Source organism: Vanessa atalanta, chromosome 23 (assembly GCF_905147765.1).
Source record: "Vanessa atalanta chromosome 23, ilVanAtal1.2, whole genome shotgun sequence".
Classification (NCBI taxonomy): domain Eukaryota; kingdom Metazoa; phylum Arthropoda; class Insecta; order Lepidoptera; family Nymphalidae; genus Vanessa; species Vanessa atalanta.
This window is the reverse complement of record NC_061893.1, coordinates 681,160-699,547: the sequence shown is the minus strand read 5'-3', so window position 1 is coordinate 699,547 and position 18,388 is coordinate 681,160. Positions and strand designations below refer to the sequence as shown.

The following is an 18,388-nucleotide window of genomic DNA, read 5'->3' as shown; positions in this document are numbered from 1 at the left end:
TAATAGTCCTAATCATTAAATCCTATTCTCCTTGTTGTATAAAATGTTTAAAGGTAATTCAACTACTTCGTTGGTGGTAGAGCTTAGTGCAAGCCCGTCTGGGTAGGTACCCCCACTCATCAGATATTCTTATAGTGTTCCAGTTTGAAGGGTGAGTGAACCAGTGTAACTACAGGCACAAGGGACATAACAACTTAGTTCACAAGGTTGGTGGCGCATTGGCGATGTAAGGATTGGTTGATATCTCATACAGCGCCAGTGACCACTTACCATCAGGTGGCCCCTATGCTCGTCCACCAACCAATGCCATAAAAAACGCAGCTCCAATACCTATTGATGGTGGTCTACACCAAGATTTTCATCCGACTCAAGGATGTTTCCTAATGACTTCCTTCGCTTTATTATAAGACTGATTTTCCAATTCAAAGGAATATAAATTGTATTAGTACTAATTATAGCGTCTCAAATAATTTTGCATACGACACATGTGACGAGGCGATAAATTGCCCGTCAGAGTAGCCCGAGATTTAGGTTATGTGACGTCACCAGATACCTAATACAACAAACGGCCATTACATTTCACGGAAAATCCTTTATTGACAACTCCGTAGTCCAGAGCTCACTAGGTTTACTTCAATAACTTATTCTGATAACTTCAATGCGTGATGTTCCGTCTGCTTCACCGATAAACTTTGAATTCCAATTATTTCAACCATCCTCTGGGAACTATCTTATTTTCGGACAAGTTCCATATCTTTTATTATTGCGAAATTAATCTTTTATATTGTTGAATTTTATTTTATATTCTCCAATATGTTATTACAAGATGTCTCCTTTTTCTATATTAGGAGTTCGTCTTTAAGACTAGCGCAGTGATAAGCTCTGTGCTCAATTTGTGTTTATAAATAATCTTGATTTCTGTGATGATGAAAACGTCGTGAGGCGATGTGCATGTGTCTGTGTTACTTGGTATGTTCTACATACCACATACCGCAACACATATACATTAATACTTGGTATTGTTGTATTCCAGCATGAAGCGGGAAAAGCTTCCATCTTGAATAGTGAGTCAATATAAGGCCCAAGGGACATAGCATCTACAGTTAGTGGTAGATTGATTATTAATATTTCATGCACCGCCAATATCTTTGAGCGATGGTGTGACCATTAACAATCATGTGGCCCATTTTCGCGTCCTATCTTCGTCCGTCCTACCTACCCAAAAAATTTTACCTAACCTTTTTTTTATGATAGCGGTAGGAGGACGAGCAAATGGGCCACTTTATGGTAAGTGGTCACCATCGCCCATAGACAATGGCGTTGTAAAAAATATTAACCATACATCATCAATGCGCCACCAACCTTGGGAGCTAAGATGTTATGTCCCTTGTACCTGTAGTTACACTGGCTCACTCACTCTTCAAACCGGAACACAACAATACTGAGTACTGCTGATTGGCGGTAGAATATCTGATGAGTGGGTGGTACCTACCCAGGCTTGCACATAGCCCTACCACCAAGTATTAATTTTTTTAAGAGAAGTGTAGTTCTTTGTCCAAACGACATTTACGAGGTATTTCTTTACATATTGTTAAAGCTTACTTAAAATTTACGGTAAATTCCCCACATTTCCTTGCTGTATTGTTATAAATACACTTATAAAAATTACAAAGGGAATAGAAATATTACAAAGTTAAGTATAATAAATGTTACAAACTACAGATTTCAGAGCACGACTCCAGAACTGATCCCGAATAGATGAGAGATATTATATCTGTATGTTCGTCACGTGTAACGCGGGAACTCGAATGGCTTGTATAAAATTTGGTGCTAAAATTTTTGTTACACTCGCCATTGTGAGGATAAATCTGATATCAGTGTTTTGTGAAATTTTTATTTCCTGAAATATTGGTAAAATTGATTTTGTGATTATTATTTATTAAGGGTCTCCAACAAAGGATACACTTGCGAGTATATTACTTCGTGCAATATTTTATAATGTATGCTCCTTTATTTACAGGAAACCACATCTAACTAATAATGGCTAAATTCAAATTTAAACAAAATTAAAAGTAAGGTTTCAGTGGTACCTAATTAATTAAAATGTGAACTGCAAGATATGTTTTTTTCAATATATAGGATAGGTCGAGAAAATGGACCACCGTCACCACCTTCCATGGACAGTACTTTGATGTACCACCAACCACGGAAACAAATTAATAAATAATAAATATTGGACAACATTACATACTCTGATCCCAATGTAAGTAGCTAAAGCACTTGTGTTATGGAAAATCAGAAGTAACGACGGTACCACAAACACTCAGACCAAAGACAACATAGAAAATTAATGAACTCTTTCTACATCGACTCGGCGGGGAATCGAACTCGGGACCTCAGAGAAAACCCATAAATACCGGTGTACACACTACTCGACCACGGAGGTCGTCAAATTGTCCTGGACTTTGAGTTTGTTATAAGACGATTCATTGGGAATTGAAATAAACGTGATTTACTTGGTTGCTTTGAGTAATTCCATCGACGTGTATGAGTTAGACGATCAAACACTCATCACATATCCCTAACACTAATATTTTCTATTGTTGTGTTCTAGTTTGAAGGGTGAATATAAATATAAGTCAGTGTAACATATACAAACGTATTAGTTCCAAAGGTTGACGGCACATCAGCAGTGTAAGGAATAGTTAATATTTTACTTTTTTTTTAGGAATATTGCTGGCGAATATGTGCATTAACGACATACAAAGAAAATCTAGGTTTTTGTGGTCTGTTTTTTGTGTCTTTTGATTTAAATAAGTATGTTTTACACAATAACTGCGTATTAAACATTAATAATAGATTACGTCTATTATTGAACATTAATTTTATAAAATAAAATGTAAGTTTCGAGGAGTTTCAATGAAAATATAGTTTATTTAAATACTTGGCTCGATTAAAATGGGATTTAGTGCACCGTGTTTTGCCAAAACGAGAGTCCGGAGTACAATTTAGTGGTACAGTCAATTATTCAACTCGCAGTTCGTAGCGTCAATTGTTCTAATTACAGTGTACTAAATTACAGCTATTTAATTAAATTGGATATTGTTGTTCTGTGATATAACGTAACTACAGTTTTCCTGTGATATAACATCCCCAAGTTCCCAAGCTCAAGACGTATTGCCAATGTAAGGAATGGTTAAGTTCTCATAGAAACAATGATGGAATTATATGGCCTGCGAATCAGGTAGCCCAAGAGCTAGCTAAATTATTTACTACATTAATAATATTAACAACCACCACCATCCTTGAACGCAAATTCTACGAAAGATACCACCAAGGATATCAGTTGATACTATTTATCATCCGTCGTAATGATATTAAAATAATATACGATTATATTTTTAAATTGTCTAACGAATATCGTATCCTGATGAAGTTGTCGCGATACTTCAACGTATTGAACACGTTTGCTAAAGACAGAGTATCATACCTCTTTCCGGTCACAAGATCTGAAATCGCGTCTTTTTTGAGTTGGCTACGCGTCTTCAGCAACGAGATTCTTAGTACATACGAGAATTTGGACTGTTCCATATTTAAACATCGGCACTCAGTGCACCAGCATAAAAATAAATAAATTCTATTTTAATTATTTCATTTTTATTGATAGTTTTTCCTATGTGTTTTTATTTGTATTGGGTTCATACCTTCAATATTATAACTATTATTATTCTTAAAACAGAACTAGTACACTATAACACAACCTTTGGATATGTATGTATACACCAATTGTCGTGACAACTGGTGGAAAGGTATCAAAGTTTATAGCAGCGCGATCTTCTCCATAAAAAATACATATACTTGCTTATGGTAATCGCTCAAACGGTGTGAAAGTCTCACACCAAACAAATATACGAAAATCCATTTTAATATAAGATTTAAAATAAAACAACGAAGAAATAGTGAAATATATTCAGGTGTGAGAGTAATATAGTAAAATTTATTCCAATATATAAGGGATTTGCATTTCTGAAAAGATTCTGTGAAGCCTTGGCTACGAGGCTGGGTGACGCAATGAATGGGATTGAACAGAATTGTTTCGTAGAAATCTTCACGAGTAATTGAATGAAACTATTCCAAGTGTATGAAAATCTTAGAAGATTGGACTTGGTTCGTAAATTCGCAGATGATACAGCTTACGTACAAAACAGATTTTCGACTTCCAAACATTATATAAAAATCCTTGAAATTGTAATAAAACTGGCTGACATTGCATCTTTACCCTGCAAAAACTGTCAGCCCGCTTACCCTATCGAGTGTTGAATTAAAAAAAAGTAGCCTATGTCCTTTCCCAGGACTCAAACATACCAAATAACATCTAAATTGATTCAGCGGATTAAGCGTGAAGAGGTAATGGACAAAGTTTCTTTGGCATTTTTAATAATAGTATAGACAATAAAATCTTCTACGGTTGATGTATTGGCAAAAATATTTTCTATCGTGAGATAGTATTGTTAGTAACAAAGCTTTCGCAGTTTTATTTAAATTTTCAAATTTCTCTGACTGTCTCGAGTTCATAACAGCAGTCCATTGCTGTATGCAGCGATGTATCCATTAGTCTTGCAATACTATCAAATTACTAGCTGAACAACAACACATGGAATTCTATTTCCATCACGCAAAGGTTTTCGAGGTCAGCGTTCACAAAGTCCATAAATCAAAGGCGAGTAAATTGAGAGTTGCCGATTTAATGTCGTTGTTAAAATTCGTTTGTAGAAAAAAGGTAATCGGAAACAAAACGCACGTGAAAAATCAACAACACAGTGATAAAACATTGATACATGCTTTAAACAAAACAAATCAATCAGCGCTATTCGCTTTAACTGTTTCTCTTAATTTACGCATCGCTGATCCTATTCATAAGATATGAAATACATTCAGTCATAATCAAGTGGCTAGAACACGTGAATCTAAGCCAAATAGGACACTTTAAAACCTTAATCTGTAGTTATAATTCATTTTGTCTTCGGTGGTGAAGGAAAATATCGTAAGAAAATCTGCACGTATCGGTCGAAATTTTACCAACTAACACGAATATGGCGAAAAAAGCTCCAAGAAAACAGTGAGACATGTCTGATGAATTTTATAGTACACTAGTGTATGCGTAAACGAAATGCACTCTCCAATTGTTTACCCTCATAATCCGAAAGGACGGCACGCCTGGAAAGAGTTCAGAAGTGGTGTACACTCACGTGCCTCTTTGGAGTATACACCACTTCCAACTTCCACTTTCACACCAAATTCCAGACTCAGGGCTGCTACTGATTTTTTGTTCGATAGAAAAACCCAATAACTTTTTACCAGCTCGACCTGAGTTTCAAACCTAAGATCCCGAGTTTGATCAGGCGGGGATTGCGGTCTTATATATAGCCGCTAAACCAACGAGGCATATCTACACTAATATTATAAAGACATTTACAAATCTAATGACCTAATTTTATATTATTCCTGATGTGTATGATCATTATTAATAAATTGCAGCACTACGAAGCCGGTCGAGTCGCTGGTCGAAGCATAAATATAGATACTTGTTTAGATGAAAATTTGTAAAGTACGCCATTGTGTGCAAGATTTCTGTAGCAAGACAATAGAGGACAGTTCCACGTTCAAGTTATTTTCACTCTTAGATTAAAAACTGCGACTGTATTGCAAATGGGAAAATACTATATGCAAGTTCATTTTTTATATATATCGCTTAACATATCGTCAGGAAACCTGCACGTGTAGGATGATATTCTGCTAAAGCAATGGCATAATCTACGTCTACCAACTGTACTGCGTCTTGCTCCGTTCTTTCCTTTCTGGTAGAAAAGAAAACATTTGCCCATCACTATTATTTTAATATTTGAATACTAATTTCCGTCCACGTCGCGGGAGTATAGTGTTGGTTAGGTGTTAGGTTAGATGTATAGAACAGAAACGCCACTCTCCATTTGGTAGTCTCTATTAAGAGTATTGTGACTTACCATATGCGCCACAAGTAGGTATTTTCAAAAATGCTGTTTCATACCGTCTGTCCTGAGCCGTATTGCACGATAGCGAGAATAGAAAGTTTTGGAGGCTTATAACTACAGTCCGTTTTCAAATATTGTTTCCGGTTATAAAGTTTCACTATCATAACCTCACTAACCTTTAGAAAATGAGACAATTTTCGTCCCATTAGTTTTATTTATTTATTTATTTATTTATTTAGAACTACCAACAAAAGATACAATATTTCGTGTACAGCAGTAATTTTTAATAATACATTTCAATTGTTCTTTTACTTACAGGTAATTACAGCATGCAATTTGTTATTGGTAATCATCAACTAACAGTGTTACATTAATAAAAATAACAGATATTCAATTGCGTAAAAAAAAAAAAAAACATGTTTACAAAATACAGGATTTTTCTAAATTTATGTAAAAAATAAAAATTGTATTTTTAAAGGAGTAGATACTATCATGCAAGATGTCTAGTTCATTGATACCAGTCGATAACTCGTTATACGTCCTAGCTAGTCTGTTTATTGGTGAATTTTTTCCTAGGTTGGTTTTTTGTTTAGTTGTTACAAATAACTTTTTTGTGGGCAATCAATTTTATTATTTAATAATTTGTGAAGAAACGTTAGATCTAAAAGTTTTCTTCGACAATTCAAGGACAGTAAGTGGTAGTTATTAAGTTGGTCCTGGTACTGTTCGCTCCGCAAACTATTAAATCTATAATGTAAAAATTTTAAAAACTTCTTTTGCACTCTCTCGATTGTATTAATATGAATTTTATATTGAGGGCTCCAGACAACAGAACAATATTCCAGTTTACTTCTAACCAAGGAGTTGTAAAGAGTTATGATTGTATTTGACCTATGTAGCTCCTTAGAATTTCTCAAAATGAATCCCAAAGACTTGAATGCGGATGTTGTAATGTGTTCGACGTGAGTATTAAATTGAAGCTTCGAGTCCAAAATAACTCCTAAATCTCGAATAGTTTGCACCTTGTTTATAGTAATACCAGATATATTGTACGCACTTTCTATAGTATTTCTTTTTTGTGTAAACTGAATATGGTAGCACTTCTTGATGTTTAATTTCATTTTATGTAATTTGCACCAGTTTTCAAGGCGATTAATATCTTCCTGTACTATTGTCACGTCATTGTGCGTTTGAATAGTCTTTGTTATTTTTAAATCATCAGCATACAAGTAGGCTCTAACGTGTTTAAATATTAAGGGTAACTCGTTTATAAATATATTAAAAAATATTGGACCTAGATTTGATCCCTGTGGTACTCCTGAATGTGCAATGTATGGAACTGACTGATATCCATCAATAGCTACTGTAGATGGGCGTGCATTAATATAAGAGGTGCACCACTTTAGTAAGGTGTCAGTTATACCGAACGATCTCAATCTCTCCAATAATATAGAGTGATTAACCGTATCAAAAGCCTTCGAAAAATCTGTATAAATTGCATCAATTTGTTCACCCTCATCTACAGCTCTAACTGTTTCTGTAACAAAGGTGACAAGGTTGGTATTAGTAGATCTTCCTGATACGAATCCGTGCTGATTACTATTTATATGGGATTTAAGATAATCTGCTAAATTATAATGTACAAGACTTTCGAAGACCTTTGCCACAGCTGACAAGATTGATATCGGACGATAATTTTCGACGGAAGCGGGATCATTGCTTTTAAACACAGGTACAATTCTCGCCTCCTTCCAAACTTGTGGAAATATTCCTGTATTTAAAGATGTATTAAAAATGAGATACAATGGAAAAGATAAAGTAGACGCACACATTGAAAGGAAGTAGGGAGATATGTTATCTGGTCCTGCGCCTTTCTTATGATCAAGCCTTTTTAATTTTTTTTCGATGTCGCCTTGTGATAGGTATATATTACCAACGTAAGTTTTGGGATCAGGTGCACAGTAGTTTGATGTGTTGTCATTTACATAGACGGAGGAAAAATGCGCTGCAAAAAGATTCGAAACATCTTGTTTATTTTTTGCTACGATATTTCCATAGACCATCGATGTAGGGTAGGCGCTAGAATTTTTACGCTTGTTTTTGAAATGCGTCCAAAAATACCGAGGATTCTTCGAGATTGCATTTTCAATCATCGTTATGTAATTGTCATAACAATGTTTGATCAATTTGTTACAGTCTTTTCTTAGGTATTGAAATTCTATTTTATCCAATGGGTTGTTATACTGTTTTAATTTAATATGGAGCTTATATTTTCTTTTTAGGCATTTTATTAAGGTTGGTGTAAACCAAGATGGACAAGACTTTTGTGACACAGGTTTTCTCGGGACGTATTTATTAATAGTTGTATATAGTATGGTATAAAACCTATCTACCATTTTATTAACATTATCGAGACAAACCTTGAATTCTTGAAGCCAATCAATATTGTTAAGAGATGCCAATATGATGTCATAATCGGCTTTAAAGAATTGATATTTGTTTTTTGAATTATTTTTTGAAGAGGGAGATTTCGAAGGTATTTTTATAATTACATCTAGAGGAGGATGGAATGTATCGATTTTACGTATTGGAGATAAGCTCTCATTTACACTCATCATGTCCCGGTCACAGAGAACATAGTCCAGCAAATTGTGTTTAATATTTTTTACGTTGTTAAACTGATATAGTGAGTTAAAGTCAAGAAATTCTTTAAATATATTTTTAAGTGATGAGTTAGTTGAATGAGTGTCAGGGATCAGCACAGTATTTGGTTCATTCCATGCTAATCCGGGTAAATTAAAGTCTCCAATAATTACCGTAGCGCTGTGGTTGCCATAATTATTAGTTATTATATTACTTGCGTTGTCAATAAATACTTCTAAAAAGCCTTGGGTTAAAGGAGGAGGAAAATACACAGCACATAAGTGTATTTTTGTTAAGTGATTCCCAGAATAGATTTCTATAGAGACCCATAGATCTTCACAATCGGTCTCCAGCTCAAAACACCGGCGCGATGGAAAGCTTTTTGAGATTGCTATAAGGACACCACCACCAGTTTTCTTATGAGAGTACTTGCATGTTTCTCTGTCACGCCTATAAATCAAATATCTATCATCAAATATTTCATTATCAGAGACATTGCTGTTAAGCCATGTTTCGGTTAAAATAATAACATCATAATTATTACTTAATACTTCACAATTTACATATTGCAAGGCAGCATTTATACCTCTAACATTCTGATAATAACACAATAACGAATCGTATTTTACAAATTATAACCAACTCTTTTAATTATGTAAACATACAAAATTAATATTACGATAAATTCTTAAGAATATCAAAATTTTTCACATAAACGTATTCCGTATTTTCAGTTTTGCGCATATATACTCGTCCATTCTTCACCCATACATAGCGGTATCCAATTTGTTTTGACTTTAAACGTGCTTCAGCATGCAGGGCTTTTATGTCAGGAGGAAGATGTTCACATACATAAATAGGTTTTTTGTCCCCGCTAATTCCTAGGTGACTCGTATTCAGTTTTTCTTTGTTATTGCCCGCTTTTTTATTAAATGATATGACTGCCGCTAAAAAACTATCTCTAGTTCTTATTGTACTAAATTTCACCAGAACCGATCTTGGGCCGTTTTAGTAAATCTTTAAGTGTGTACGTTTTCCTTTTTATTTTAATTCAATTTAGTTAAATAAAAATAAAAAAATCGAGTAAGATTTTAAGTCATATATATAATATGCTAATAACTTATATCATACACAATAGTTCTTTATCGCAAAAAAGTATAGACCTAGTTTTTCGTTAGATCTATAAAATTACCAAAAAGTATGAAAAATAGATAATGGTTACAGGGAGAAAAACGTTACCACTTTTTGCGAATTCGGTCAGATGAGGATTGTATGTGTATATGTGGATGATTATATTATAATCGTAAATCGTGTGTGTGATGGCTTTTGCGTAAAATTAATCGACGTGCATTATAAAATATTAAATATGAATCTTTTTTGTATTTTTATCTACCCCTATATTTACATTAGTCATCTCACGTACAGTAAGACATTTTTTAAGCATAAGCACCGCTAATATAATGCACGCCGATAAAATTGTCATGAAGGCTAGTTTTCAATTTAGTACTTTTTCCACTAATACAATAATTCCAATTTGTACTATTTTTGTTATTTTTTTAATTTATTCTCCTCATTATTACGCGACGTGACTTCACGCACATACTTCAAACCAGCCCTATAGCAGTCAGATACTGAATGATGGAACTCATCTCTCTACTGTAAGTACTGAGTATGCAATATATTTGTTAAGTATATTTTTTTAGTTAAAGGAAATAACATTATTTTATTTAGCCCCCCCACAGAGTAATAAGATGGAACAAGTTCATACAATGTTTTATTACTCAACTTTTATCTCAAACGGGCCTGAGCGTAAATTGTCAACATTTAGGCAGCATTCGTTTCTATTACAGCCTTATAAATTACCACGATTGTCCAAGCGAATTGAAATGATAATATTTTACGATTTTGTACGTGTGAAATATACGTGTGTAATGAAATTGTTTTTGTTCGGTGCGAATTGTTTTTATGTAATGTTTAGTCCAATTAGCTGCAAATCTAATTATTCATTGATGGTCGAAATAATTATGGAAAACCTATCTACATGAATATAAACCTATATATCATCTAAATATTTTATTTAAGGTAACTACTTAAATTGGTATGTTTTCCTTTCATTTTCAAACTGTACTCGCTCTCAAAGCAGTCATTGAAATCTACATCGTTACAAAATATGCCGAGTGATCAAACTTTTTCAACGTTATTTAGGCCTAATATTTAAATGACAATTATTCACTGTGTTTGTTATTATAGTACCTATGTAAGGTAATGGCTATTAATTCGTAAGTTAGTCTCAGGCGACAGTGACCTCAGGAGTTACTCTTTCCTCTTTTAACTTAGTGTATTGTTTGTAACATAGCTTTCTATTATACACACATATCAATCAAATAAAGGTATACTTGTATTCAAATACAAATACTACTTTGATGTCCGTAAATCCACAACAGCGCGTTTTTTTGGGGCATTTTCTGTCTCGCACAACCAATCTGTGTAACCAGCTTTCGCCGGCGGTTTTTCCGAACCGATACGACTTGGGAACCTTCAAGAAAAGAGCGTACTTATTTCTTAAAGGCCGGCGGTGGTAATCACTTTCCATCAGGTGAGCCTCCTGCTCGTTTGCCCACAATAACATAAAAAAACAAACATAGGATCTTGTGTGCACTTTTGATTCAATTTAAAACAACCTGTGGTTCGGAATGTAGAGTCTACCGAGAAGAAGCGACTCGAAAAACAATTAGTACTCCTTTCGGACAATAATTAACAAAGATTATTAAATAAAATAATTTAATTGTTACTTATCCCGCATGGGTTTAACGAACACAGACTCCACGCCTTTTTATCATCTATATAATCCTTTATCGAGTTAAAGATTACGTAGAATGGGAATCGTCAGAGGTGAACTTGTATTCAATCTTCAATTGGATCGTAAAATTACTTATAGCTATTTCAATATCCTGTTAAAATTTTAATCATTCTTCATCTTGTCATGATAATTTACTAGTACCCTACATTACGTTTCAAAATGAGATGAATCTATTTAGATTTTCCTGATGATTGAAATTTTAATCATTTTTTACACTGCCAATGCGGCACCAATCTTGAGAACGAATTTATTACGCTTATTAACTTTTCTGGAACGATAAAATATTTTAAACAGACAATAAAGTTAATTTGTTATTTTTATTTTCTACAACAAACTACGCGTTGCTACAGTCCCAGATATACATATGTTATAGTTAACATTATGCAGAATAATATGTCATAATTAGTATGAATGTTTCATCTTAATAAAACGCTCGTATGTTAGCCCTGTTTTTGTTTAAAGTAATAATCGTATTAAGATTATTTCAACTAGATTTTCCTCACCTATTAATAATAATGGTCTTTTATGCGGCCCAGTGGTTAGAACGCGTGCATCTTAACCGATGATTTCGGGTTCAAACCCAGGCAAGCACCACTGAATTTCATGTGCTAAATTTGTGTTTATAATTCATCTCGTGCTCGGCGGTGAAGGAAAACATCGTGAGGAAACCTGCATGTGTCTAATTTCAACGAAATTATGCCACATGTGTATTCCACCAACCCGCATTGGAGCAGCGTGTTGGAATATGCTCCAAACCTTCTCCTCAAAGGGAGAGGAGACTCCCAGCAGTGGGAAATTTACAGGCTGCTAATGTATGTAATGCATGTAATCTAATTTAAACTTTTTCGACCATATACAGGAAATATTTTAGTTCTTAAGTACTAACGTAATTAAAATAATTGCACTCTTCTGATGACTAATTATCTTTTTCCATTGACAAATTATGGGACGGCAATCCAACGGGAAAGGCAACTTGGTAGCTGAGCTCTGGGTACCAGCTAGTCATCATATAATGGAAACCAAACTGTATTGTTATGTTTCGGTATTTAATATATTTAGGCGCATTTTTAATATAAGGGGTGGGTAATATTTCTTACAGTGCCAATGTCTTTGTGCTGCACCAGTCTGCCTTCTCTATTTAAATACGATAAAAATGAAGGTTCAGGATTTTCATCTCAAATCTTCATCTTCAAAGGAACCTTATAAAAAAAATTAATTATTATAATATCTAATATTCATTGGTTAAACTAATTTATTCTGCTTTTTTTTGCTTTATAATCAACTCCGTGTGTGTCGAGAACTAAGACAGTTTTAAATCTCAAACCACAAACAAATTTAATTTAGCCTTTATGAATATTTACTAAGAGCAGGATCGACCCACATACTTTTAGCACGGTCCAATTATAGCGACCACATTTAGGAAGGGTAAGGAAGGCGTTATAATAAATTGAATTTTTGATGGTATGTGGTCACTTCACACTTAAACGTTGACAGATATAGGTTTTTTTATTTAATTTCATAACAAATCGTTGGAGGACGGTTGTTAAAATAGCCTAGTGGTTACGGTGGCCAACCACTTTGTAACTGTGAATTGGAGCATTTTTAAGAGGAGATCTTTGCCCATCTGTGGGATTAAAGATTAGCGTATATTATGAACAATATTATGTAAATCTACAATTATGTTGATTTAAAAGTAACATTCTGTAAACACGAGAAGTAATCAAAGATTTGTTACATTAATTTACCGTCTCTGCGAATTCAATTCATCCTTTACTGAGCAAGATGTTCGCTTCTACAATATAAATTTGGAAACAAAAATTTGATGAATATTTTTTTAGTTACTAACTCTTATTAATGAACCTTAATTACTGAGCTTAATTACCAATATTCACATTCCAAGTCTGTAACGTTATATATGATTTATTTTTTTTAAATAAAAACATTCAATCGACATGTCTACCGGTATATCGGTATCGGTACCGGTATCGTAACGATGCATCCCTGCATTTAAATAATTATAATAATCGCTTCAAAAGTACTCCTGAAAATGGTCTTTCTTCATCGCTTTCCACCGTCTTAGGTAAGCAATTTCCTATATGAATTATATATCAAACCATTTCAAGCTTCAACGTGAAGGTCATATATTATTTCGAAACTGAACCTACATGGGATTGCACCCGCTTAAATATTTACAAGCCATGACAAATATTTATTCCGTCGGTTCCGGCAGAGTAAAACAGGGCTGTCCAATCTCAGCCAGCGGGGCGTATGAGCCTTCTGAGGGTATTTTCAATAGAGGGTAAGGGCTGGCGCTCATCTGACAGAACGTCACGACACGGTAAAGGATTTTCGTTCGTTCATTCATGGGATTAGTTTTGTATCTTATTTTGACACGCATAGCGTTCATATTTTATTAACACTAGTGGGTCGCCGAAACGCGAAAATTCGCGTTTATTCAACAGATTTTTAGGAATTTCGAAAACTATGACAGGTTTTGTTTTGATTTAACTTCACTGTAAACTGACGGCGTCTATTTGCACGTTTTAAATTTGTTTTTTTTTTTTTATACAGCCATAGCGCCGTTCTCTACGTGGCCAGTAACATCTTTCCGTTCTCTAAAATTAACTATTTCTTAAATCGTAACAACTTTGTAAATGGCAATAAAAAAATCTCTTTAATTCTGCACTGTATACGGCTGAAGCTCGTCAAAATGAGACTCATCAGATATTTGTTCCAGTTTGAAGTTTGAGTGAGCCAGTGTAACTACAGGCACTAGGGACATAAAATCTTATTTCCCAAGGTGTCATATTGGCGATGTAAGGAATGGTGAATATTTCTTACAGGGCCATTATTCTTCTACATGTTCGTCCAGAAAATCGTCATGGAATAATCACAGAGTAAGTATGGTAAATTTGTCGAATAAACAGCAATCGTAAATGTATAAAATACCTTTTTCACTGCAAGTCGGCACGCAATCTCGGACTACGGTCAGTTCGCTCACGTATTTCTGAAACAAAAGCGATCTTATTTAAAATTCAATAATACAAACACTTTATATTTATTAAATAAAATATTCAAGACCTGAATCTTACTCAAACATGACGGATCTGGGAATAAACGCATAGCTTATTAATTTTACATGCATGACGAGGAAATATACAAGTAGCTTATAGCCTCAATAACTCAATAGCCAAACAATATGAAAACCATTTACTAAGTACATATTCATTAAAAAATATAATTGTTTCCGCATGATAGCGGATTCGGATTCCGGATTATCAGAAAAAGATACTATTTTGATATATTAATATAGTTATTTACGAAGTCTTTTGGCGTTATGAATGAAATATTTAACATGAAACCAACATAATGAAGTTGTTCGCTAACTGACAATTAAGTGTCAAGTGAATCGAAATAGACAACTTCACACCTTATTTTATTTCACGGTGTTTATTTCATTGGAAATTTATATTGTGAGTTACGGTAATAAAAGTGGAGAAAAAAGAAGATTCATCATAAAAAAATGTTTTAATTATTAATAAGAAGATTATTACTATTTTATTGTAATTAATTATTTTCGTAATTGAAAACTGTTTTTAACTATACAGAAGAATATCTCGCGCGCGTACGTACACGAAAGTTTATAATAAACTTTTTGTTACGGTAACTGTCTGACAATTATAAAATTAAAAAATAATTTCGCCTCATAATAATGGTGTAGTCGAATACTGCTAAACCCACCATTTTTTTTTAAATTATTCTTTTGCAAAATTAAAACGAGAAAATCTACAGAAAAAAATCATCAGCCAACGTAACGGAGCAAAAGCGCGGCTTAAATTTTAAAAAAAAAAGAACCTTCTATACATTTCCCAAGGACCGGGTAATAGTCTCTGGGGTCGTAACACCAATTCCCAAAAAGGCCTACATTTATAGCCCACCCGTTACCCAGTAACGCCGCAGGCCACAAATAATACGAGAATGGAATAAATACGGCACACACGAGATATATACAATATTATCGCGTCTGTATATTCCATATAGCAGATATAGGGTACGGCTGAGAATGAAATGTAGGCTATCGTGATAAGGCTGTTGGTCTACTGAATATTTCTTAGTAGCGCTATATTAAGCTAAGAAACTAGTATATTCGTAAATTTTATTTGTAAAAATGGATTAATAAGAAAGCATATTATTTCATACGAGATTATATATGTATGTAGAGGTTAAAAAAAGTGGAGCTAATACTTGTGGACTTTCAAGCAGGATATATATTATATGTATTTGTTGGAAAAGAGTAACTGCCGAGTTTCTTGCAGGTTGTTCTCGGTAGAATCTATGTTCCGAACCGGTGGTAGCTTCACTTGCTCATAGTATAGTTTTGTAAAATGATTTAAAAGTCCTTGAATAAAGTATATTTTTTGAATTCGAGTTCACTTTATAAATTTATATTATATTTTTCAACTTCGACAATTAATAAATTCAAATATTTTATAAGTATCGTACTCAAGACAAGATTGTATAGATGATAAAGGAATGTAAATGTACTTGTATTTGATAACATAATACAAAGTATTTCAAATGTCGTAAAAGAGTTACTACTGAGTTTCTTGCCGGTTCATTTGTAAGAAACTACATTCAAAAGCGGTGGTAGCTTAACATAGAAAAAATACATTGAAATAAATTATATTTTGTTTTTTTTTTATGTGGAATGTACAGATAATAAAACTCCTAATATTATAATATATTATATTACAGTGTTAAATTAAAAAATACTTATTTATATGGTGTTATAGCTTTGTGCGAGACCGCCTTACAGAATCCTTAGTATTGTGTTCCGGTTCGAAGGGTGAATGTGTCAGTGTAACTACAGGCTCAACGGACATAACATCTTGGCTCCCAAGGTTGGTGGCGCATTGGCGATATAAGGAATGTTTAATATTTACAGCACTATTGTCTATGAGCGGTGGTGACTTACCATCAAGTGTGCCATTTACCAGTCCGCCTATCTATACTTAACCATAGATCACTCACCTTCGCAGAAACGACACCGCGGTCTCAAAAAAAAATGAGGTATAAATTTTGAATGTGTCGTCGTACGCATTCCAGATGACGGCTAATCTCGGTCAACCCACAGCTCGCGCGATGCACATTTGTGTTTTTGTGTAGGGGCCCCGTGTGTGCCGTTCCAGACACCATGTGTCGTAAAAACGACGAAGGTTAGTAATAAGCGTTGTAAATTAAGGTTAGGTATCTAGGGTTAAAAACATTTTTTTTAAAAAAGATACATCCGACGATGTAACCGTATACTGCATATAGCAACTATGTTTCATCATCTCATCTCATTTTGATCTCCCCACCACGCAACTTGAAGTAATGAAGAGGAGAGTCAGTATATACATATAAACTATACTAATATTATAAATGCGAAAGTAGCTCTGTCTGTATGCCTGTTGCTCTTTTACGGCCAATGATTTGATTTTTATGAAATTTGCTATTAAGCAAGCTTGGAATCCTTGGAAATAGACTTTTATACCTAATACCTGACGACCAACCCCTAAAACGCGAACGAAGCCGCGGGCGACAACTAAATTCTTTATAAATTTTCAGTGACGTTGTTTAATCATGAATGTACATACAGTGACTTGTATCCCAGTTTATGAATAATTTTAGAAATATAACATCTTGTTATTTATTTACCTTAGGTATAATACTATAAATTGAATTTTATAATCCATGTCTAATCCTCATAAAAGAGTAACTACTGAATTTCTTGCCAGTTATTCTAGGTGTATAAAATTACGAGAGGTTTACGTTCAATTTATTTTATGCAAACGACCAAACATTCCTCATATTGTTTCCTCAAGGTGGGTAGCGTATTGGCGATGTAAGGAATGGTTAATATTTCTTACGGAACCGATGTCTATGACCACCATCAGAAGATCCCTTTTGCCTTTACGCCTTTGGAATAAAATAAAATCACGAAATAGTGCTTGCATAACCTGCATATGCTTATTATATGCTTGCGTAATTGCAAAATTGCATGCCCTTTCATAGATTCAAGTCAATTGTAAAAAATACACTGGTAAAGAAGGCATATTATTCGATACAAGATTATATTGATGATAAAAAAGCGTGGAGTTAGGCTTGTTGACTTCCAGGCAGGAGACATAACATACATATATGTATAATTGTATTTAACTAACATGATTGTATTTTTGACGTTGAAAAAGAATAACCACTGAGTTTCTTGCCGGTTCTTCTCGGTATAATCTACATTCCGAACCGGTGGTAGCTTCACTTTAAATAGTTTGTTAAATGACGATTCAAATGTGCTTGTAAAAGCCTACGTGAATAAAGTATATTTTGATTTCGATAAATAAAGTACATTATGATTCTTTTGATAGTTGTATTAGGGAATATATAAGTTTTAGATTTGATAATTAATTGGATCTTAGATAAGAGGTTGTATCTTTAAGCGACCGAAGTTCGAACATACCAAAATCTTATCCGTATATGACGTAATCAAGTAAAACCAAAACTTCATTCATACTAATCTTTATTGAAGTTTTAGTTTATAGACGAGGCCTAAAAGTTACAAGATTTTTCTCTTTAAAATATAAGATGCAAGTCGGAGTCTGGGAATTGGCGATATTTACAATCGGAAAGCAAGTAAAGCCCATATTCTTCTAGTCTTGTTGGGTTGGCGCCCCATTGAGAGGTTAACTGAATAAAAATCACTTGAACTTTGGGACACTCTTGTGGTCTGTAATATGAGCCTTTAAGATTGACCGTCGTGTTCAAATCGACCAGGGTGGTATCATTATTATCATAATTTATTGAAATATTCTTTATTCAAGTATGGAATAAACTCCAA

The 18,388-nt window shown here is 33.9% G+C and overlaps 1 protein-coding gene across 1 annotated transcript in view; it reads right to left on the bottom strand.

The window, feature by feature from the left end:
- The window catches only part of LOC125073073, a 116,382-nt gene that overhangs the window by 15,373 nt on the left and 82,621 nt on the right, over positions 1 to 18,388 (bottom strand). Inside the window, exon 3 of the mRNA XM_047683760.1 lies at positions 14,464 to 14,521. Coding sequence (XP_047539716.1) covers positions 14,464 to 14,521 — 58 coding nt within the window. The remainder of the gene's footprint in view (positions 1 to 14,463; positions 14,522 to 18,388) is intronic.